Here is a 24,974-nt window from a genome sequence, read left to right on the forward strand (position 1 = left end):
ATTGGCTCCCATAAGGACCGCCACAGGAAAGGAAGACCCAGAGTTACCTCTGCTGCAGAGGATAAGTTCATTAGAGTTACCAGCCTCAGAAATGGTAGCCCAAATAAATGCGTCACAAGTAACAGACACATTTCAACATCAACTGTTCAGAGGAGACTGTGTGAATCAGGCCTTCGTGGTTTAATTGCTCCAAAGAAACCACTACTAAATGAAACCAATAAGAAGAAGAGACTTGATTGTGCCAAGAAACACGAGCAATCGACATTAGACCGGTGGAAATCTGTCTTTTGGTCTGATGAGTCCAAATTTGAGATTTTTGGTTCCAACCGTTGTGTCTTTGTGAGATGCAGAGTAGGTGGACAGATAATCTCTGCATGTATGGTTCCCACCGTGAAGCATGGAGGTGTGGTTTGCGCTTAGTGGGACTATCATTTGTTTTTCAACAGGACAATGACCCAACACACCTCCAGGCTGTATAAGGGCTATTTGACCAAGGAGAGTGATGGAGTGCTGCATCAGATGACCTGGCCTCCACAGTCACCTGACCTCAACCCAATTGAGAGGATTTGGGATTAGTTGGACCGCAGAGTGAAGGAAAAGCAGCCAACAAGTGCTCAGCATATCTGGGAGCTCCTTCAAGACTGTTGGAAAAGCATTCCAGGTGAAGCTGGTTGAGAGAATGCCAAGCGTGTGCAAAGCTTTCATCAAGGCAAAGGGTGGCTACTTCGAAGAATATAAAATATATTTTGATTTGTTAAACACACTTTTGGTTACTACATGATTCCATATGTGTTATTTCATATTTCATTTTGATGTCTTCACTACTTCTATAATGTAGAAAATAGTAAAAATGAAGAAAAACCCTTCAATGGGGCGGCAGGTAGCCTAGTGGTTAGAATGATGGGCCAGTAATTGAAAGGTTGCTGGATCGAATCCCTGAGCTGACAAAGTAAAAATCTGTACTTCTGTCCCTGAACAACTTGACTTGCCTAGTTAAATATTTTTTGAAATTACTGTCCAAACTTTTGATTGGTACTATATATATATATATATTGAAATGACTAAAACCAAATCGAAACTGTAGAAATATATAAATTGTTTGTGGGAAACCTACCGGTGGTTAGTCTTTAGGCTATGAAAGACAACCAGGCCAAATTCTCGCATTTTCTCGCGTTGGTGGAGGCCTGGAGCGTCATTAATTTTAAACTGCGCAGTGTTAGCGGAGGCGCATCTCTCGATTGAATTAGCTTTCTCTGCAAACCGACAAATATGTCAGATATTGTCCAGGAAATTATTGAACCCGTTGAGGCTGAAACAGAGGGAACATCTCAGGATGGCACGAATGGCCTGAAAATGTAACTAAAATATCGTATTTTTCTGACACAATCTGTTCTGCACTCACAGGCAAGATGGAGGCTAGCTAACGTTAGCCTAGCATTAAAGCTAGCATCAAAACTAGCTACGGCTTGCTATCTAGTTGTTACTTTGCTTGCTAGCTAACTAACTAACTTGTTGGTTATTGTCGTCTTCATTGATCGTCAAATTTGTTTTTAGATGTGTAATATATCGATATTTTACTAGGTAGTTATGCAGATAACTAAATGACTTTTATCCATCCAGCCATGTGTAGCTAGCTAACGTTAGTGCGTTTAACTCATAGAATTATCATACTAGAACGTACATGAACCGTTTGGCGGATAAAGGTCAGCCATTTTGGGCAGGGAGTTGGTCAAACATTGTTTGCCAGTACTGTGAAAAGACATTGTGTAAATAATGAATTTGAGAAATGTATCCTTACTGTATGTTAGCCAGTTTTAGAGGAATGAGTCCATATGTTTTGGGAATGCCAACATTCCATTCAAACAATGCAGTCAATCTACAGCCATAAACTGGTTGAAATCAGTTGATGATGGGACTTAGACAAGTTATCAATACAACAAGTAACGTTACTAATATTGCTTTCCAAGAAAACAAACATTTAGACATTAAGGTCTGTTGTGTGTGTGTGTGTGTGTGTGTGTGTGTGTGTGTGTGTGTGTGTGTGTATATATACACACCTCATTTTAATTAGTCTCTTTATACAGAACATTTGTATAAAACTAATATGAACTGTATAATATATGGCAATATTTTATTTTGACAATTATATTACAGCATTTCTGATATGTCACATGCCTTTTCTTGTACTACATAAGTAAAATCTGGATTATACCTCTACTGCCATCCATTCCTATTAGACTGGTTTGGGTTTCTCCCCGACCAATATGGCTGCAATTTTCATTCCATTCTGGGACTTTGAAGGTGTATAACATGGCCCCTCTAGTAATTTAACAGGATTTATATGGTTTAGGTGCACAGTCCCTTAATGGAGATTTAGCTAGCGAACAGTTGGTAGTAATGTATTGCCAGTGCGGAGCTGACAGTTTGGAGTCAATTTGTAGTTGAATCAAGAGTTGCCTACAGTAACTTTCCTCTCCGCCACCCTCCAGTTGGGTGAAAAGATAACTTTGTAGCTAACTAGCCATTTGTGTCTATAAACCCATATTAGTTATGGGAGATTGAAGTTGCATAAACTTATGTGCACATCTTTGTTATTTGGCACATGGGTGAAATTACTATGCCATGTAGGTTTAGGTTACATTACCTACAACAGACAAGCTAGCTGCATCCATTAATACTGTACTCTTCTGTTTTCTTCAGAGAGCCAGAAGAAGACGAGGTTCTTGGTGAAGATGCCCCTGCAGAAGAAGAGGACCTAGGCCTGGGTGATGACGAGGTCCTTGGAGATGAGGTCCTTGGTGATGATGATACCCCTCTAGATGGTGACCCTATCGATGATGCCCCTATCAATGATGCCGAAACCCTTGCAGATGACCCTACTGATGCCCCTGCAACCGCCCCAAATACCAAGTCTGAGCTCAAAGAAAAGATGTCCGGAGGAGGCCGCAAAGGGAACCGCTTCCACCCCTACAAAGAGAAGCAGGTCACCGGGGACAAGAAGGGCGGAGGAGGGGGTCACAGGAACCGCGTGTTCATTAGCAATATCCCCTATGACACGAAGTGGCAGGCTATTAAAGATCTGATGAGAGAGAAAGGTAATCCATCCACACACAGGGCCATGCTGCTTCTCCCTATAGAGATGATCCTTATTCTTTCCAGCTCAACAGGAGCTTTCTCAGTCCTCTCTTTGTGACCAGAACATAGACCTAGCCATATCTTCTCGTAGTTCCTTCTTTTGAGGCAACATGTTATTCTATTGCAGTTATTATTAAGTCAGTAGAATAGACATTTCTGGATTTATTTCATTTTTTATTCCTGGGTGGACACCAATTTAGCTTGGATTGAATTGAAATGTCTGTGCTTGTTAAAGTTGTTATGTAGTTAGCTACTATTGGTTTTATGATATTGACTTACAGCTCCAAAATGTAACCTCAGACAAGTAGTAGTATTGACTACTTGAGCACTTGATTCAGTTGAACCTGTGTTAAGGTGACAAATGATTGTTTTGTATGAATGAAACCATTGTCTTTCTGTGCACTGAACTATTGGGTCTTTAGCTCTTCACAAAGTCTTTTTTTCAAGGTGAAAGGACACCTTTTAAACTGTAGTGACTTCTTGCTATGTTGACAGGAACCGTGTTGACCAAACTGTTCTTCTATACTGAAGTGTGATCTGAATTCCCAGGTTGACAGTAGTTGACTGACTGTGTGTCTGTCTCAGTCGAGCCCAGGAAGGCATTGGAAGGGGGTTGTGTGGTGACTGTTGGTCTGGGCTCACTGTTGACCAATCATGGGGAAGCATCGTAACGGCATAACCAAGGCAACGGCCTGCCCTGGAGCGAGAGTGGTGGTTCAACAGTCGACTGGTGATTTTAAATGCCTTTTGTTCTCTTGGTATTTTTCCTTTGTATGTCTCATGAAGTTGGTGAGGTTACATACGTGGAGCTCTTTAAGGATGCTGAAGGAAAGTCAAGGGTAAGTGATGTGGACCAACTCACTGCACGAGGTTTTAAATGCCCTCCACTGCAGTATATCTTTATTTACCAAGTGTTCTGTAAGGCACTGATCCAAGGGGTTATCCATGTATGTCTATGGGATGATATGTTGGTGGCTGCTAGCTACAGCCTGTTATAGCCTAGTTGGCTGTAGAGTGATGGAGGATGTCTTCTTGTTGATTCTGGAACACTAACTTGAATTCATCTGAAACTTAGTACACATTTGTTTTTAAGTTGTTGTAGTTTTCTCAATTGGTGTCAAAGTTTGGCAGTTGACCATTTCTCAAAGGGATTTTGATGTCTTATTGATTGACATTTTACTTTTTGGTCTTCAAATTGTTACCTTTTTATTTGGATCAATGGCACAATTATCTTTTCATGAACAAAACTAATTATTTCAAAAATATTGTAGATTTTGTATAAAGTAACTTTCTTCTTTCTCCAGCGGCTCACAGTAAAATCTCACCATCGTTTATTCATCTGTAATATTATGATGCAGCCAGGAATTTGCAAACTAGGTTGTGAATGCATTCAATTCAGCCATTTAATGTAATATGTAGTTTGACAAACAGACTGTTTAGTATATACTCCTAAACAAACGTAGAGACAGAATGGACATATTTGTAAGTATATCCTGAGTCCTTTTTATTCCACTGAAGACGGTAAGGGTACTATGTCTCCACTGAGAACAAAAAAAAGTCTATAGCAAACCAAGTCAATGTCTTTTAAATTCACTTAACTTTTTACCTTGGATACAAGCAAAACACACTCCCCACATCAAGGCCTGTTAGCTGGACCTTCAAGATGGATTATGTAATCCACTAATAGCATGATGTCAAATGTGTAATAATGATAACTGTTGTCAGTCTAATCACTGTCTTTGTTCATTCCCTCTGTTATGGATCTGTGTTGTCTCTGGATCCCCTGGTGTTATCTGTACAGGGATGTGGGTAAGGAACCAAACTTTACCTGTCTAACTTTGCAACATGGTCTCAGTACATTTTGTATGATTATGTACGTAAATCTGACACACTCCCTTTAATGACATTTTACATTTCGTATGGTATGTGTGAATTTTGTATGAAATGTTAATTACAATTTACATATGTTATGAATTGCAGTTTGTATTATGTTACGTATTGCAATTTGTAAAATATGTTACGAATTTGCAATGTGTATATGTTACGCATTCCAATTTGTGGCTAACATTAGCTAGGTTAAGGGTTAGGTTAACGGGTTAGGTTTAGCTAACATGCTAAGTAGCTAAAAAGTAGTAAGTAGTTGCTAAAGTTGTCCTTGAGGTTCGAACATGCAACCTTTGGGTTGCTAGACGTTATACCCAACCAACCACCATTTTGTTTTTTGCCTTAAGTAAACTTCTGTTTCATGTAAAAAGTGGCAAGTCATACTAATTTCAGCGTCCCGGATTTACTTGTAATATGTTAGGTCTAGTCTGAGACCAGGCTGACACTGGGTGCGTCTCAAATGACACCCTATTCCTAGGGCCTTACACAATCTGTATGAGTTTTACTGAGTGACTCCGTTTTGCTTCTCCCCAAATTCAGTTTTCTCCGTTTTTGTTTTTCCACGTTTGTTTTTTCAGGTCTTCGCAATGCTTAAACCACCTCAGGAGGCCAATTTTGACGCCTGGGGAAAACACTTCAATGTCAATTTTTTTAGTATACACAGCACCTAGCAAGAGTCTTTTTTTTTGCTTTGTTTTTGTAGTGCACATGATGGTAGTGTTTACCAAACAAATACCCACTGGATTTATGCAAATAATTATTCAGCAGGTAAGCATAGGATACTTTGTAGTGAACATTTAGTGTAGAAGATTTTTGGGTAAGCCTTTCCATCTACCAGATGAGTTTATTAGCATTGTCGCTAACGGCTACATAAAGGGGTAGCTGCACGCACAGGTGGTGGGAATTCTTGTTGCCTCTTCAGAAAGTTGCAGGATTTTATTTTTAGACATTTAGTTGCAGGAACTTTTTTTAGACATTTAGTTGATTCCCTACTAAGTTCAATACATTTTTTAATTTTGTTTTATTGTCTGAATTCCGTGGTTCCGTCCTCGTGTAGGGCCCTTTATTCCCCATTCACTAATACGGTTCTGGTCAAAAGTAGTGTACTATAACATGGGGAATAGGGTCCATTTCAGACACACCTAACTTAATGAGTCATTGTTATACATGTCTTCATCCACTGACTGTCTGTCCTGCAGTGTTGTGGAGTTCAAAGATGAGGAGTTTGTGAAGAAGGCCATAGAAGTCATGAACAAATATGATCTGAATGGAAGACCCCTCAATATCATGGCGGTAAGGACCTGTTTTCACACTGTAGGCACCACACGGTGATGAGAGATTAAACTCAGTGGTGTGCTAAATCTGCACTTTAATCCAGCCTGCTGGAAATGTGGTTACATTAACATGATTTGTAATGTTGATCTCTGTCTTAACTGTAATCACTGAGAACTAGACCTAGTTAACCTCAAAGGTTAGAGTTGTAATTATAGGTCAAAGGGTGGGGCCATCTGTGTTTAACCCCTTGTTTCCCTGCCCCAGAACCCTGATGTGGAGGGCTAAAGCTCAGAGTTGAAGTAATAGGTAAAAGTTTAGGCGTTATCTGTTTCCCTCTTTCAGGATCCTGATGGGGAGCGTGCTCGGCGCGTGCTGCAGCGTACAGGGGGGATGTACCCTGGAGGGGGAGGCAGGGGGCAGGAGGGGGGACCGGGTGGTGTAGGTGTACCCCCTTCCATCGCTAACAACCCCAACGTCCCCCATGAGGTCATCAGCTCTCTACGGGTCGGACGCCTAGGGACCACTGTGTTCGTAGCCAACGTGAGGACAAGCATACACACTATACTCTCTGACGTCTGTCTCTCTTCTCTGTGCCTTTGTCTCTGACCATCTCTCCTCACTAGATTTATATCTGCTGTATTGAAGTCCCAAGTTAACCTACCAATATTCCTGTTCACCAATTGATGACAACTTGAGCGGTGCGCTCTAAATCTCAAGTCCAACTGCATCTTCCTAGAACTTGAAGTTCCATGTTGACCTTGTTAGTTTTACTGTTCTCTATGCTATTGCTAACTCGGTCCCCTCCTGTGTTTTTAGATGTGTTGTCTGGTAACGGTTGTTTCTATGCTAACCCGGTCCCTCCCCTCTGTGCTGTCTCCTCCCAGCTGGACTTCAAGGTGGGCTGGAAGAAGCTGAAGGAGGTGTTTGGTATGGCAGGAACAGTGAAGAGGGCTGATGTGAAGGAGGATAAGGATGGGAAGAGCAGAGGGATGGGGACTGTTACCTTCGAACAGGCCCTGGAGGCTGTACAGGCTATCTGTATCCTTTATATACTACCACAGAACACACCCACCTTCCAACAGGCTGCAGATTCTATCTGTATCCTTTATAGTGGGGAGAACAAGTATTTGATACACTGCCAATTTTGCAGGTTTTCCTACTTACAAAGCATGTAGAGGTCTGTTTTTATCATAGGTACACTTCAACTGTGAGAGACGAATCTAAAACAAAAATCCAGAAAAATCACATTGTATGATTTAACCTCTCTAGGGTAGGGGGCAGTATTTTCACATCCGGATAAAAAACGTACCCGATTTAATCTGGTTATTACTACTGCCCAGAAACTAGAATATGCATATAATTGTTTGATTTGGATAGAAAACACCCTAAAGTTTCTAAAACTGTTTGAATGGTGTCTGCGAGTATAACAGAACTCATATGGCAGGCAAAAACCTGAGAAGATTCTGTACAGGAAGTGCCCTCTCTGACCATTTCTTGGCCTTCTACACTCTCTTTGACTCTGGTGTCCCAGGCTGAAAAACAGTAGCGCATTTGGTAAGTGGTCGATCTGAGAACAATGAGACGGGCGCGCGTGTGCACGAGACGAGGCCATTTTCAACTTTGAGTCTTTGAACGAAAACAGGGTTTCCCGGACGGAATATTATCGCTTTTTTACGCGAAAAATCGCATAAAAATGTATTTGAACCTCTCACCATTTTAAAGACAAGACTCTCGTTAATCTAACCACACTGTCCGATTTCAAAACGGCTTTACCACGAAAGCAAAAAATTAGATTATGTCAGGAAAGTACCCAGCCAGAAATAATCACACACCCATTTTTCAAGCTAGCATATAATGTCACATAAACCCAAACCACAGCTAAATGCAGCACTAACCTTTGATCTTCATCAGATGACAATCTTAGGACATTATGTTATACAATACATGCATGTCTGTTCAATCAAGTTCATATTTATATCAAAAACCAGCTTTTTACATTAGCAGGTGACTAGCATGTGACTAGCATTCCCACTATGGATTATTTTGAACCAAAACAACATTTGTGGATGAAGTAGAAGTCCTGGGAGTGCATTCTGACGAAGAACAGCAAAGGTAATCCAATTTTTCTTATAGTAAATCTGAGTTTGGTGAGTGCCAAACTTGGTGGGTGTCAAAATAGCTAGCCCGTGATGGCGAGCTCTCTACTCAGAATATTGCAAAATGTGCTTTTGCCGAAAAGCTATTTTAAAATCGGACACCGCGATTGCATAAAGGAGTTCTGTCCTAGGAGTGTCATCTGATGAAGATCATCAAAGGTTAGTGCTGCATTTAGCTGTGGTTTTGTTTTTTGTGACATATGCTAGCTTGAAAAATGGGTGTCTGATTATTTCTGGCTGGGTACTCTGCTGACATAATCTAATGTTTTGCTTTCGTTGTAAAGCCTTTTTGAAATCGGACAGTGTGGTTAGATTAACGAGAGTCTTGTCTTTAAAATGGTGTAAAATAGTCATATGTTTGAGAAATTGAAGTAATAGCATTTCTAAGGTATTTGAATATCACACCACGGGATTCCACTGGCTGTTGAGTAGGTGGGACGATTTCGTCCCACATACCCTAGAGAGGTTAAGTAATTAATTTGCATTTTTTTTCATGACGTAAGTATTTGATACATCAGAAAAGCAGAACTTAATATTTCGTACAGAAACCTTTGTTTGCAATTACAGAGATCATACGTTTCCTGTAGTTCTTGACCAGGTTTGCACACACTGCAGCAGGGATTTTGGCCCACTCCTCCATACAGACCTTCTCCAGATCCTTCAGGTTTCGGGGCTGTCGCTGGGCAATACGGATTTTCAGCTCCCTCCAAAGATTTTCTATTGGGTTCAGGTCTGGAGACTGGCTAGGCCACTCCAGGACCTTGAGATGCTTCTTACGGAGCCACTCCTTAGTTGCCCTGGCTGTGTGTTTCGGGTCGTTGTCATGCTGGAAGACCCAACCACGACCCATCTTCAATGCTCTTACTGAGGGAAGAAGGTTGTTGGCCAAGATCTCGCAATACATGGCCCCATCCATCCTCCCCTCAATACGATGCAGTCGTCCTGTCCCCTTTGCAGAAAAGCATCCCCAAAGAATGATGTTTCCACCTCCATGCTTCACGATTGGGATGGTGTTCTTGGAGTTGTACTCATCCTTCATCTTCCTCCAAACACGGCGAGTGGAGTTTAGACCAAAAAGCTCTATTTTTGTCTCATCAGACCACGACCTTCTCCCATTCCTCCTCTGGATCATCCAGATGGTCATTGGCAAACTTCAGACGGGCCTGGACATGCGCTGGCTTGAGCAGGGGGACCTTGCGTGTGCTGCAGGATTTTAATCCATGACGGCATAGTGTGTTACTAATGGTTTTCTTTGAGACTGTGGTCCCAGCTCTCTTCAGGTCATTGACCAGGTCCTGCTGTGTAGTTCTGGGCTGATCCCTTACCTTCCTCATGATCATTGATGCCCAACGAGGTGAGATCTTGCATGGAGCCCCAGACCGAGGGTGATTGACCGTCATCTTGAACTTCTTCCATTTTCTAATAATTGCGCCAACAGTTGTTGCCTTCTCACCAAGCTGCTTGCCTATTGTCCTGTAGCCCATCCCAGCCTTGTGCAGGTCTACAATTTTATCCCTGATGTCCTTACACAGCTCTCTGGTCGTGGCCATTGTGGAGAGGTTGGAGTCTGTTTGATTGAGTGTGTGGACAGGTGTCTTTTATACAGGTAACGAGTTCAAACAGTTGCAGTTAATACAGGTAATGAGTGGAGAACAGGAGGGCTTCTTAAAGAAAAACTAACAGGTCTGTGAGAGCCGGAATTCTTACTGGTTGGTAGGTGATCAAATACTTATGTCATGCAATAAAATGCAAATGAATTACTTAAAACATACAATGTGATTTTCTGGATTTTTGTTTTAGATTCCGTCTCACAGTTGAAGTGTACCTATGATAAAAAATTACAGACCTCTACATGCTTTGTACGTAGGAAACACTGCCGGTTTTGCAGGTTATCAAATACTTGTTCTCCCCACTGTATATTATATACTACCATTTACGTCATTTAGCAGACGCTCTTATCCAGAACACACCCACCTTCCAACAGGCTACAGATTCTATCCTTATCCTTTATATATTATATACTACCGCAGAACACACCCACCTTCCAACAGGCTACAGATTCTATCCCTATCCTTTATATATTATATACTACCACAGAACACACCCACCTTCCAACAGGCTACAGATTCTATCCCTATCCTTTATATATTATATACTACCACAGAACACACCCACCTTCCAACAGGCTACAGATTCTATCTGTATCCCTCTACACTTATACTGCAGAAGACTCTTTATGCTGGCCTAATACTCTCAACACTATACATGTCCTGGTTGTTACTATTATTCACTTTATTCATGTCACTATTTTTATCTTTAAGTCTACATTGTTGGAAAAGGATCCATGAGTAAGCGTTTCACTGTTAGTTTAGGAAGCTTGTGATAATATTATTTTTATTGAATGCATTCCTTAACTCTGTTCTCTAGCCATGTTCAACGGCCAAATGCTGTTTGACAGACAGATGCATGTTAAGATGGTACGTGTGCTTTGTTATTGGCATGTTTCTGATTTCTAAACCCTCTAACACTGTGCACAGTTAATGTGTGTGGAAGGTCATTGGGGCGGCAGGTAGCCTAGTGGTTAGAGCGTTGGTTGCAAGATCGAATCCCCGAGCTGACAAGGTAAAAATCTGTCATTCTGCCCCTGAACAAGGCAGTTAACCTACTGTTCCTAGACCGTCATTGTAAATAAGAACTTGTTCTTAACTGACTTGCCTAGTTAAATAAAGGTAAAATAGAGGTTACATATTGCTGTGGTAATGTATTTGACAACCACCTCTTGATATGTTGTTTCTGTGTGTTTCAGGATGACAAGTCTATGCCAGCTGATGATTTCCACCCGGTGGAGAAAGCTCCTCAGTTACCACGTGAGTACACATCCTGTCCCTTTCTGACTATCTCTAGAACACACCTAAATGTTAGAATGACTTGACTTCAGCATTATCTGTAGCAGAAATGGGTCATGTTGTCACCTTGTTGGCTCAGTGTTCTCTTCTCCAGTGAACCAAGGCATTACATAAGGGATGTTATGTTTGTGTGGTCAAACAAACTCCAACTCTCTGTGTGTAGGGGGTCTGGGGGGGATTGGGTTGGGCCTGGGACCAGGAGGACAACCTATCAATGCCAACCGGCTGAGTGGTGGAGGAGGAATGGGCAACATGGGCCCTGCAGGTTAGTACTGAACCCTAACCTCGCCATAATACTCCAGCAAACACACGGTTACTATTCAAACCACACACACACGCACAGAGACTGCAGGTCAGTGGAGGAGCCAGTGGGTTCATACATACCATAGTTACGATTGTGAAGAGTAGCTGTTTGTTTTAAACCCTCTGATGCCTGTTGTTCCTGGACCTTCTCCAAGCACTTACATCACATACTGTCGTCCCCCCTCGACCACTGTCGTCCCCCCTCGACCACTGTCGTCCCCCCCCTCGACCACTGTCGTCGACCACTGCTGTCCCCCCCTCGACCACTGAAGTGGGTGGAAAGTTGTCTAGAGAGAATGTAGAATAAGCTTTAGTACAAAACAAATCAGTGTGAAGTGTGTGATTCTGTCTGTCAGGTATGGAGGGAGGACCTGGGTATGGAGGGATGAGCAGACTAGGAGGTAAGGTCCTAGATAATAGATCTCTACTGTGTCACTGTTACATGACTGGACAACACATGGGTTGTTGTGACTATCCATTAATATAATAATCCTGTGTGTCCTGGAGGGTTCGGTGGAATGGACAGCATGGGGGGATTCGGAGCCAGAGACATGGGACGGATGGGAGGTAAGGACACACACCTAGGACTGTGAATTTCCAGGGACCTCACGTTACGATATTATACCGATACTTAGGTGCCAATACCATCTTATGTAGATATCACAATTCTATATATGCATTGGGATTTGATGTTACAAAACATATTGCTCATGATATGTCTGTTGTAGACAGATGAGACGGCATGAGAAAATGAGTTTTGATCGGTCAGGGAAATGTGTAAGTGCTGAAAACATGTTGACTCACTATGTAAAAAGATGAGAAGAAGCTATAGGATGAAAAATACCGGAGTTTGGTGCAGGTACAACTGGCTAGCGCTAGCTAGCAAAATACAATATTTTTACAAATGGATACTTGGAGTCAAAGTATCAATATAATATCATCCAAAATAATATTGCGATGTAACTTGTATAGATCCCCCCCCATCACCACTAAGGACAAAATAATTCTCTCAAACTGTTTAAATGCTCCTGAAGTTTAATGTCAACTTTCCACTGAGTATTTTTCTGACTGTGCCATCGTCCTCTCTCTTTCCTTCTCTATACTTCCCCCTCTCCAGACATGTCCTACCGGTCAGGGGGGATGGGAGGAGGGATGGACAGAGACTTTGGTCACAGTGACATGTCCATGAGCAGAGGCTTCGGAGACTCCTTTGGAGGAATGGGTGAGTAGTTTACACCCTCACTCACTTTCTCTCTCACTCTTTCTCTCACGCGCACACACCTGTCACTGTCAGTCTTCAATAGGTAAAATCCATTCCATAGTCGTCATATATCCATCCACTAACAGCATGGTCCGTGGTGGGCATTAGACTGGGCATGTGGTAGCTTGGAACTGGAACCTGCAGGTAGACTGTACTAAGAGCTAAATCACAACTCCTGTATGGGTAACACAACACTGGTCAAGTTAGCATTCAGCCCTATGGCTCCAACATGTTACTGACAGATGTTTGTGTGCTGTAACTTGTTTGTGTTGTGATGTGCTGATAGGTTGTGGTAACGTGTGTGTGATGCCGTGCGTTCTCTCCATCAGGAGGAGGTTATGGAGGAGACATGAGCAGTTTTGGCATGGGGCCCATTGGGGGAGGATTAGGTACAGCGAACATTACATTAACATCCCTCCCTGTCTCTCTCGTGGCTCTCACTGTCTGTTAGCACACCCATTTCATACTGCCAATGTTTCACTGTGCTTGACCTTGATTTGATGTGTGGGAGTGCTGGGCTGGAACTAAAGCCTGCACAACCCCTGAATAGCATTACGGTAGGGATTCGGATCTGAGGTGCTCACTCATTTTCCCTGTGTCCTCTACTAGGTGGTATGGGCAGCCGGTCCATGGAGCGGATGGGCTCTGGCTATGACCGTATGGGGGGGGGCATGGCCATGAGCCGAGGGTTCGGGGGCTACGGAGGAGGAGCCATGTCTGACAGAGCCAAGGGAGGATGTCAGATCTTTGTCAGAAATGTACGTTTTATAAATAAATACTGTATAAATGTGCGCTCCCCTTTTTAAGCACATTAAAGCACCTAACACATGTTTAATAAGGCTGATCAAATCCACTATATGTACTGCTGGGTATTTACATCATGGACACAGATTAAGTAGCGTGAATTGGAAGCACTTTTAGACGGAGGAGTAGGCGTCATCTAGCTCTGTGAAAATGCCCCTAAAGTAGTTAGAATTTTAGGCCCCTGTGTTCTAATGTTCTGTGTTGTTGTAGCTGCCCTATGACCTGACCTGGCAGAAACTGAAGGAGAAGTTCAGTGTCTGTGGTAAGCCTCTTCAATCAGTCTACTGTACTCAATAACCTGCAGATGGATTGAATGTAGCTTTGATCTGTAGTAATGAAATGGCTTTAGCAGTGTCAGTGCTTAAACACTGTCTACTGCTCTTTCTCCCCCTCTTCTCTCTCATCACCCATCTTTCTTACTCCTTCTCCAGGCCAGGTGATGTTTGCAGAGATTAAGATGGAGGGAGGAAAGTCTAAGGGCTGTGGTACGGTCAGGTTTGACTCCCCAGAGAGCGCTAACCAGGCCTGCGGGATGATGAACGGAACCAAGATCAGCGGTCGCGAGGTTGACGTCCGCATCGACCGCAACGCCTAGAGTCACACACATACACGGTCACGACAACGGCTCGTTCCATCTCAACTGCTTTTGTTTTGTTTTAAAAACACATTTTCCACGTATCCGCGTTTCCATGACTATTGGATGTGTATAAGATCTGTTTTTCTTTTAATCTTCCGTTGTTTTTTTTTTGTAAACCCCTTTTTATTTTTTATTTTTTGGGATCATGAATTTATTTGAATGAATAAACATTTTAATTTTTCAACTTTGTTGTAAATGTTACTGTGGGATCAAAGGCTTCTGGCCAGTTTACAGAAGGGTTGTGTGGGTGTATTTAATTGAATACAAAGGTTAATTGCAGGTAAAACACCATAAATAATAAAATGTCCTCTGGAGCTAGCCAAAATAGCACTAACTAAAGACCTTTTCTACACTGGAGGTAACCAGACCACAATGGTGTAGGAGAATCATCTAGTGAAGTTAACTGATATAATGGCTCACGTTGACAAAATATGTGAAACTAATGTCCATAAATGTTTAGTTTGTTAGTATCATAGTAATGTAATAGGGTCTTTGGTTAGTATATACTGTGGGAGTCTTAAACCAGCTCTGCGAGCTGGAACTGGGCACCAACTGAAATGGTGTTCATGCGAAGTGGACAACTGAATGGATACTTTATTGCCTTCATCTTTATCTTAAACAGTTTCGGGCTCTGTCCTGACAGTCAAGACCAGTGGAAACTTTTGAGTTTCTTCTCATTACGAGCCTGTCCTCACTGTTGAGCAACACAGGCTGCTTGTAAACGCTTATCTGTTCTGCATGGACAATACCCCCTTCCCTCCCTCATTCACCTTCCTCGTTCACCAGCATTGAGTAATGACAGGTTATCCATTATATTGACCAGACTAGTGGCTGCTCTAACAATGAAAGATGTCTTTAAAAATGGAATGCAGTCGGGAGGAGGCAAGCTCAGGTGGGACCATTCTAGCCATTGAGAGGGCAGAAACACGTGTGAACAGGCACAACTCCTGTATAAAGTTGCTGGGAAGTCATGTGTCCTACTTATATCAGTACACTCATAACCTAAGCATTGTGAAACTACTATTTGATGAAATTAACCTCATGTAGCAAGAAGGCCATTCCATTTTTTGGTTGACCAAATATGACAATCATTGACCTCCATACAAAAACTAGGCTTGTGTGAAAACAATGCTGTAAATGCCACCTACTGGTGACAGTTATTCCTCTGACTTTGCCTCTTCCTCTCTGGTAATGACAAGATAAGGTCAGAGGAGTCCAGTAGAATATTAAAAAGCAGCTTTATTTCCCGAGTTAAGAGGTCAGAGGTGAAAGGCATTGTTGCTGGGTCATTCTCACAGGTAGTATGGAGTCTGCATGGGGCTGCATCTCAAATCACACCCTGCACTGTCAAACTCAACTCTGGACATTGAAGCCAGATCCACTGCATTTTTTCAGGAACTGATTTAGGCATGGCTGCAATTAATAATCAGGTAGAACAGAAAACCAGCAGGCTCCAGACCTCATAGGGTAAGAGTTGAATACCCCTGCCCTACATACATTTAAGTGCACTTCTTTTGGCCAGAGACCTAAGTTGGGGAAAGGTGTCATTTGAGATGTAGCCTTTATCTTTTAAAAATGTATTTGAATTTGGTGATCCAACACTCCTAATCTGTCCACAAACCCAACTGCTAGTGGTGTCGCGACCCGACTTCCAATACCACTGATTTAGATCATAATGAATAAGAGGACATGGACAGGGTGGACCTGATCCTATATTAGTACTCTAACTCTGAGACTCTGAATCTGGGCCCTGTATCTGGGTTCTGTATAAATGGTCTGAGTGTCAAGAGGTTGGTTCTGGGTGGTCTGGTTCTGGGGAGGGCTGCAGTGTGGACTCCATCTCTGGCACTCAGCCACTACACAGTCTGATGAGTGCGGCCTGCAGCAGCGCTGTGTGTGTTATTGTACGTCTCTGTGTGTTTATCAGTGTATCAGTCGCCGCACAGTCTGACAGGGTTGTTCCCTATGATGCCCAGTTCGTAGAGGATGGCCAGAGTGGCAAAAACAACATAGCAGAACAGAGAGACGATCCCCAGCTTCCAGTCCAGCTTCCAGCCGTTTATATGGACCGCCACGAAGAGAAAGACGATGGAGAGGAGGAGGGTGGCGGAGATGAAAACCAGACCGGTGCTGTTGACCTCCACAGGGTTGACCGTGTCCACAAACACTGTCTTAATGAACCAGGGAAGACCCAGACACAGCATGTCAAACACATTAGAACCCACGATGTTGGACATGGCCATGTCGGCTTTACCTGGAACAGAGCAAGAGATAGGGGAGGAGAGAGAGGAGGAGCAGGGGGAGGAGAGAGGAGGAGAGAGGGGAGGAGAGAGCGGAGGAGCGAAGGGAGGAGAGAGGGGACAAGTAAAATGACATATAACACTATGTTGTACATGTCTGTTTTACCTACACTACATGACCAAAAGTATTTGGACACCTGCTCGTCAGGCATTAATATGGAGTTGGTCCCCCCTTTGCTGCTATAACAGCCTCCACTCTTCTGGGAAGGCTTTCCACTAGATGTTGGAACATTGCTGCAGGGACTTGCTTCCATTCAACAACGAGCATTAATGAGGTTGGACACTGATGTTGGGCAATTAGGCTTGGCTCGCAGTCGGCATTCCCATTCATCCCAAAGGTGTTCTATTGGGTTGAGGTCAGGGCTCTGTGCAGGCCAGTCAGGTTCTTCCACACTGATCTTGACCAACCATTTCTGTATGGACCTTGCTTTGTGCATGGGCCATTGTCATGATGAAACAGGAAAGTGCCTTCCACAAACTGTTGCCACAAAGTTGGAAGCACAGAATCGTCTAGAATGTCATTGTATGATGTAGCGTTACGATTTCCTTTCACTAGAACTAAGGGGCCTAGCCCAAACCATGAAAAACAGCCCAGACCATTATTCCTCCTCCACCAAACTTTATAGTTGGCACTATGCATTCTGCCAGGTAGCGTTCTCCTGGTATCCGCCAAACCCAGATTTGTCCGTCGGACTGCCAGCTGGTGAAGCGTAATTAATCACTCCAGAGAACGCGTTTCCACTGCTCCAGAGTCCAATTGTGGCGAGCTTTACACCACTCCAGCCAACGCTTCGCATTACGCATGGTAATCTTAGGCTTGTGTGCAGCTGCTCGGCCTTGGAAACCCATTTCATGAAGCTCCCGACGAACAGTTCTTGTGCTGACGTTGCTTCCAGAGGCAGTTTGGAACTAGGTAGTGAGTGTTGCAACCGAGGACAGACAATTTTTACTAGGCACTTCAGCACTCGGTGGTCCAGTTCTGTGAGCTTATGTGGCCCACCACATCGTGGCTGAGCCGTTTTTGCTCATAGACATTCTACTTCACAATAACAGCACTTACAGTTGACCAGGGCAGTTCTAACAGGGCATACATTTGACAAACTGACTTTTTGGAAAGGTGGCATCCTATGACGGTGCCATGTTGAAAGTCATTAAGATCTTTAGTACGGGCCATTCTACTGCCAGTGTTTGTCAATGGAGATTGCATGGCAGTGTGCTCGATTTTATACACCTGTCAGCAATGGGGTGTCCACATACTTTTGTGTATATAGTGTAAGAGAGAGATGGGACTTAAGTATGACTTGAACAATTATGATAAGGGGGACATCAAGTGGAATAAGTTGCAGCTGTGGGCTCTATTTCGCTCTGAAATAATATGTCTCTATGTATCTACTGTCCTGGAAAAGAGATGTATCTCAGGGGGACTAAAGGTCAGAAAGGATCAGAAATGGAGCTACAGTAGTAGTTACCTTCTCTAGCGACCATGACACTAGCCACTGTGTCTGGTATACTGGTCCCTGCAGCTAACAGAGTCAGGCCCATCACTGTGTCTGGGATACCCAGAGTCTCTCCTGTTACATACAACACAGAGAACACACAGTCAGATACACAGGACATAGAGTCAGGCCCATCACTGTGTCTGGGATACCCAGAGTCTCTCCTGTTACATACAACACAGAGAACACACAGTCAGATACACAGGACATAGAGTCAGGCCCATCACTGTGTGGGATACCCAGAGTCTCTCCTGTTACGTCTCAGACATAACACAGGGTCAGATACACGACACAGAGTCAGGCACATCACTGTACACAGAGTCTCTCAGTACTACAACACAGAGACACTCAGTCAGATACACAGGACAGCAGGCCCATCACTGTGGGGTACAGAGTCTTCTGTTACTCTCAGACACAACACAGGGTCAGATACAACACAACACAGGGTCAGATACAACACAACACTGGGTCAGATACAACACAACACTGGGTCAGATACAACACAACACTGGGTCAGATACAACACAACAGTGGGTCAGATACAACACAACAGTGGGTCAGATACAACACAACAGTGGGTCAGATACAACACAACAGTGGGTCAGATAGAACACAACAGTGGGTCAGATAGAACACAACAGTGGGTCAGATAGAACACAACAGTCGGTCAGATAGAACACAACAGTGGGTCAGATAGAACACAACAGTGGGTCAGATAGAACACAACAGTGGGTCAGATAGAGCACAACAGTGGGTCAGATACAACACAGAACTGGGTCAGATAGAACACAGAACTGGGTCAGATAGAACACAGAACTGGGTCAGATAGAACACAACAGTGGGTCAGATAGAGCACAACAGTGGGTCAGATACAACACAACACTGGGTCAGATAGAACACAGAACTGGGTCAGATAGAACACAACACAGGGTCAGATAGAACACAACACTGGGTCAGATACAACGCAACACTGGGTCAGATACAACACAACACTGGGTCAGATACAACACAACACTGGGTCAGATACAACACAACACTGGGTCAGATAGAACACAACACTGGGTCAGATACAACACAACACTGGGTCAGATACAACACAACACTGGGTCAGATACAACACAACACTGGGTCAGATACAACACAACACTGGGTCAGATACAACACAACACTGGGTCAGATAGAACACAGAACTGGGTCAGATAGAACACAACACAGGGTCAGATAGAACACAACACTGGGTCAGATAGAACACAACACTGGGTCAGATAGAACACAACACTGGGTCAGATAGAACACAACAGTGGGTCAGATAGAACACAACACTGGGTCAGATAGAACACAACACTGGGTCAGATAGAACACAACAGTGGGTCAGATAGAACACATAACTGGGTCAGATACAACACAACACAGGGTCAGATAGAACGCAACACAGGGTCAGATAGAACACAACACTGGGTCAGATACAACACAGGGTCAGATATGTCATACATCACAGTTAGGCCCATCACTGTATCTGGGACACCCAGGGTCTATCCTAACATAGAGAGCACAGGTAGATAAATTACACATGATGCAGGTAGATAAAACACACAGGTAGATAAAACACACAGGATACAGGTATATATAACACACAGGATACAGGTAGATATAACACACAGGATACAGGTAGATATATAACACACAGGATACAGGTAGATATAACACACAGGATACAGGTAGATATAACACACAGGATACAGGTAGATATAACACACAGGATACAGGTAGATATATAACACACAGGATACAGGTAGATATATAACACACAGGATACAGGTAGATATATAACACACAGGATACAGGTAGATATAACACACAGGATACAGGTAGATATAACACACAGGATACAGGTAGATAAAACACACAGGATACAGGTAGATATAACACACAGGATACAGGTAGATATAACACACAGGATACAGGTAGATAAAACACACAGGATACAGGTAGATAAAACACACAGGATACAGGTAGATATAACACACAGGATACAGGTAGATAAAACACACAGGATACAGGTAGATATAACACACAGGATACAGGTAGATATAACACAGGATACAGGTAGATATAACACACAGGATACAGGTAGATATAACACACAGGATACAGGTAGATATAACACACAGGATACAGGTAGATATAACACACAGGATACAGGTAGATATAACACACAGGATACAGGTAGATATAACACACAGGATACAGGTAGATATAACACACAGGATACAGGTAGATATAACACACAGGATACAGGTAGATATAACACACAGGATACAGGTAGATATAACACACAGGATACAGGTAGATATAACACACAGGATACAGGTAGATATAACACACAGGATACAGGTAGATATAACACACAGGATACAGGTAGATATAACACACAGGATACAGGTAGATAAAACACACAGGATACAGGTAGATAAAACACACAGGATACAGGTAGATAAAACACAGGAAACACAATAAGAAAGGCTTCAGGTGGACAACAGTGCAAAATGGTTTAGAAACACTACTTTAAAGGAGTCCCTTCCCCATTTTATTTTATTTAACCTTTATTTAACTAGGCAAGTCAGTCAATAACAAATTCTTATTTATAATGACGCCTACCCCGTCCAAACCCTAACAACGCTGGGCCAATTGTGTACCGCCCTATGGGACTCTCAATCACGGCCGGTTGTAATACAGCTTGGAATCAAACCAGGGTCTGTAGTGACGCCTCTTGCACTGAGATGCAGACCGCTGCGCCACTCTCTCATCCCTCCCTCCATCCCTTCTTTCATCTTTCCCCCCTGTACCTCCTCACAAATCCCAAGTCTTACTGGTCACATTACAAAGTTCAGACGACAGAGAAACACCACAGGGAAATACACACAAATGCCCCCATTGTTGAACTCTTTATTTTCTCTCTGCTATCCCCCCTCCCTTTCTTGGTTTCTCTTTATCGCTCCCTCTCTCTCTCTCTTCCCCATAAGGCCATCTCTTTTGCTCTGCCTCTCTCTCCCCATCCCTCTCTCTTCTTTTTCTCTCCCCCATCTCTCTCTCTCTCTCTCTCTCTGTCTCATGTGAGCTGTTCTGAAGGTTAAAACATAATAATCCCATTATACTCTCATGTCTACCAACGTCACATGACAACATCAGTCCTCAACGCTGATGTAAGGTTAGTTCTTTGTGTTTTCTCTGTAATGGTAAAGCTTGGGGATAGCTGATCCTAGATCTGTGCCTAGAGGCTACTCCCACCCGAAGCTCACATGACGTCTCCTGGCAGCCATGCAGTGTGTGAGGTGAAGCAGGCGGTAATCCGACTGCTGTGTGTGTGTGTGTGTGTGTGTGTGTGTGTGTGTGTGCACGCGTTGTGAATGTGTGCATGTTGTGTGTGTACGTGCTTCTGTCTATGTCTGTGTCTGTGTTTAATGTGTTTAAGTGTACCTGCGTTTGTGTGCCTTCATTTGCATGCATCTGCATGTGTGCATGCGTTCACATGTGTGTGTATCCATGCGTGTGTGCGTGTATGTGTGTAATCCCGGTGCTGGCTTGGCTAGTGTCTGGCCACCGGACCATTGGAGCTCCACTAAGCCTGTAGGACCCAGCTCTGCTCTGGAATCCCAGGAATCAGCATGTGACTCAACTATAACATCTGACATGTTCTCATACACTTTCTAAACCTCCTCGTTTGGACTTCCTTAACTCTCTGATTGAGTCACAGGAAAAGGGTATAAACTAATGTGATTCCTTCTTTTCATGTAAAACCTGCAAATGTTTTGCTCAATAACACCTGCAGTCTGGAAGCAGGCACTTAGACCTCATACACACACAAGTTATAAGGTACAACACATTTGCACAGAAATAATTACACAATTGTTGTGGAGACACAAGAACGGTTCAGACAACTCAAACATTGTGTCAAATGTACTGTACATCAGTTGTACAACCTGAGTGTACACAGGGCCTAAGGCAATATATTGAGGAATGATGTATTGTGTATTGAGGATATATTGTGAAAAGCATTGATAAAAATGACATTGTTTTCCGACAGGTGGCGTCACTCCTACGCAAAGCTCATCCCTTAACCAGACAATGTAGAGGGAATCGTCACTCTATCTGACGTCAGACAATGGTAACACTGATGTAGAGGAGCCTGACTTACCTAGTGACCATCCAGACCAATAAGGATATATTTACTTACCTAGTGACCATCCAGACCAATAAGGATATATTTACTTACCTAGTGACCATCCAGACCAATAAGGATATATTTACTTACCTAGTGACCATCCAGACCAATAAGGATTATATTTACTTACCTAGTGACCATCCAGACCAATAAGGATTATATTTACTTACCTAGTGACCATCCAGACCAATAAGGATATATTTACTTACCTAGTGACCCTCCAGACCAATAAGGATATATTTACTTACCTAGTGACCCTCCAGACCAATAAGGATATATTTACTTACCTAGTGACCCTCCAGACCAATAAGGATATATTTACTTACGATAGTGACCCTCTGGAGGGTCACTATCGTAAGTAAATATATCCTTATGTCATTTTTATCAATGCTTATATATATATATATATATATAAGTGCCTTGGGAAAGTTTTCAGACCCCTTAACCTTTTCAACATTTTGTTAGGTTACAGCATTATTCAAAAATGTATTGAATTGTTTTCCCCCCTCCTCAATCTACACACAATACACCATAATGACAAAGCAAAAACAGTTTTTTAGACATTTTTGCTAATTTATAAAAAAAATTAAAATGTAAATATCATATTCACATAAGTATTCAGACCCTTTCCTCAGTACTTTGTTGAAGCATCTTTGGAAGCGATTACAGCCTTGAGTCTTCTTGGGTATGATGCTACAAGCTTGGCACACCTGTATTTGGGAAGTTTCTCCCATTCTTCTCTGCAGATCCTCTCAAGCTCTGTCAGGTTGGGCAAGGAGCGTTGCTGCACAGCTATTTTCAGGTCTCTCCAGAGATGTTCGATCAGGTTCAAGTCCAGGCTCTGGCAAGGCCACTCAACATTCAGAGACTTGTCCCGAAGTCACTCCTGCGTTGTCTTGGCTGTGTGCTTAGGGTCATTGTCCTGTTAGAAGGTGAACCTTCGCCCTAGTCTGAGGTCCTGAGCAGGTTTTCATCAAGGATCTCTCTGTACTTTGCTCCATTTATCTTTGCCTCACTCCTGACTAGTCTCCCAGTCCCTGCCGCTGAAAAACACCCCCACAGCATGATGTTGCCACCACCATGCTTCCCTGTAGGGATGGTGCCAGGTTTCCTCCAGACGTGACACTTGGCCTTCAGGCCAAAGAGTTCAATCTTGGTTTCATCAGAGCACAGAATCTTGTTTCTCATGGTCTGAGAGTCTTTAGGTCCCTTTTGGCAAACTCCAAGCGGGCTGTCATGAGCCTTTTACTGAGGAGTGGCTTCCGTCTGGCCACTCTAGCATAAAGGCCTGATTGGTGGAGTGCTGCAGAGATGGTTGTCCTTCTGGAAGGTTCTCCCATCTTCACAGAGGAACTCTAGAGCACCTCACAGACCAAGGCCCTTCTCCCCGATTGCTCATTTTGGCCAGGCAGCCAGCTCAAGGAAGTCTTGATGGTTCCAAATTTCTTCCATTTAAGAATGATGGAGGCCACTGTGTTCTTGAGGACCTTCAATGCTGCAGACATTTTTTGGTACCCTTCCCCAGATCTGTGCCTCGACACAATTCCTTTGACCTCATGGCTTGGTTTTTGCTCTGACATGCACTGTCAACTGTGGGACCTTATATAGACAGGTGTTTGCCTTTCCAAATCATGTCCAATCAATTGAATTTACCACTGTGATCAATGGAAACAGGATGCACCTGAGCTCAATTTTGAGTCTTATAGCAAAGGTTCTGAATACCTATGTAAATAAGGTATTTCTGTTTTTATTTTTTATAAATTTGCAAAAAAAACAAAACAGTTTTAGCTTTGTCATTATGGGGTATTGTGTGTAGATTGCTGAGGATTAAACAAAAATGTTATACATTTTAGAATAAGGCTGTAACATAACAAAATGGCAGCTTCATTAAATAGTACGACACAACATCAGTCTCAATGTTAACAGTGAACAGTGACTCCGGGATGATGGCCTTCTAGGCAGAGTTGCAAAGAAAAAGCTATATATCAGACTGGCCAATAAAAAGAAAAGATTAAGATGGGAAAAAGAACACAGACACTGGACAGAGGAACTTAGAGCCAGTTTGCACTGTTCTGTGAAGGGAGTAGTACACAGCGTTGTACGAGATCTTCAGTTTATTGGCAATTTCTCGCATGGAATAGCCTTCATTTCTCAGAACAAGAATAGAGTGACGAGTTTCAGAAGAAAGTTCTTTGTTTCTGGCCATTTTGAGCCTGTAATCGAACCCACAAATGCTGATGCTCCAGATACTCAACTAGTCTTAAGGCCAGTTTTCAACTGTGCTAACATAATTGCAAAAGGGTTTTCTAATGATCAATTATGCCTTTTAAAATTATAAACTTGGATTAGCTAACACAACGTGCCATTGGATCACAGTAGTGATGGTTGTTGGTAATGGGCCTCTGTACGCCAATGTATATAAAATCTGCCGTTTCCAGCTACAATAGTCATTTACAACCTTAACATGTCTACACTGTATTTCTGATCAATTTGATGTTATTTTAATGGACCAAAATTGTGCTTTTCTTTCAAAAACAAGGACATTTCTAAGTGACCCCAAACTTTTGAACGGTAGTGTATATATATATATATTTA

At 42.9% G+C, this 24,974-nt stretch overlaps 2 protein-coding genes across 4 annotated transcripts in view; one reads left to right on the forward strand and one right to left on the reverse strand.

The window, feature by feature from the left end:
* The first annotated feature begins 1,145 nt into the window (after positions 1-1,145).
* On the forward strand, positions 1,146-14,542 carry LOC106562540 (myelin expression factor 2). Of its 3 annotated transcripts, XM_014127480.2 has the most exons (17): positions 1,146-1,355; positions 2,701-3,095; positions 3,922-3,974; positions 4,937-4,944; positions 6,219-6,312; positions 6,637-6,834; positions 7,179-7,332; positions 10,878-10,927; positions 11,257-11,317; positions 11,520-11,621; positions 12,016-12,060; positions 12,167-12,226; positions 12,777-12,881; positions 13,250-13,309; positions 13,530-13,678; positions 13,935-13,986; positions 14,156-14,542. In XM_014127480.2, exons 1-17 carry the CDS (start codon positions 1,270-1,272, stop codon positions 14,317-14,319), a joined length of 1,836 nt encoding a protein of 611 aa, XP_013982955.1. In that variant the 5' UTR covers positions 1,146-1,269; the 3' UTR covers positions 14,320-14,542. The 3 variants fall into 3 exon arrangements, with proteins under 3 accessions (XP_013982955.1, XP_013982957.1, XP_013982956.1); XM_014127482.2 differs by lacking the exon at positions 13,250-13,309; XM_014127481.2 differs by lacking the exon at positions 12,016-12,060.
* A 1,040-nt stretch (positions 14,543-15,582) lies between these two features.
* LOC123730826 (sodium/potassium/calcium exchanger 5) overlaps positions 15,583-24,974 on the reverse strand; it is a 16,989-nt gene continuing 7,597 nt past the window's right edge. The window contains exons 8-9 of the mRNA XM_045708967.1: positions 18,131-18,232; positions 15,583-16,615 (exon numbers count right to left, since the gene is read on the reverse strand). Coding sequence (XP_045564923.1) covers positions 16,293-16,615; positions 18,131-18,232 — 425 coding nt within the window. The 3' untranslated portion in view covers positions 15,583-16,292. The remainder of the gene's footprint in view (positions 16,616-18,130; positions 18,233-24,974) is intronic.

The sequence above is a fragment of the Salmo salar genome, chromosome ssa26, assembly GCF_905237065.1.
Source record: "Salmo salar chromosome ssa26, Ssal_v3.1, whole genome shotgun sequence".
NCBI classification, from domain to species: domain Eukaryota; kingdom Metazoa; phylum Chordata; class Actinopteri; order Salmoniformes; family Salmonidae; genus Salmo; species Salmo salar.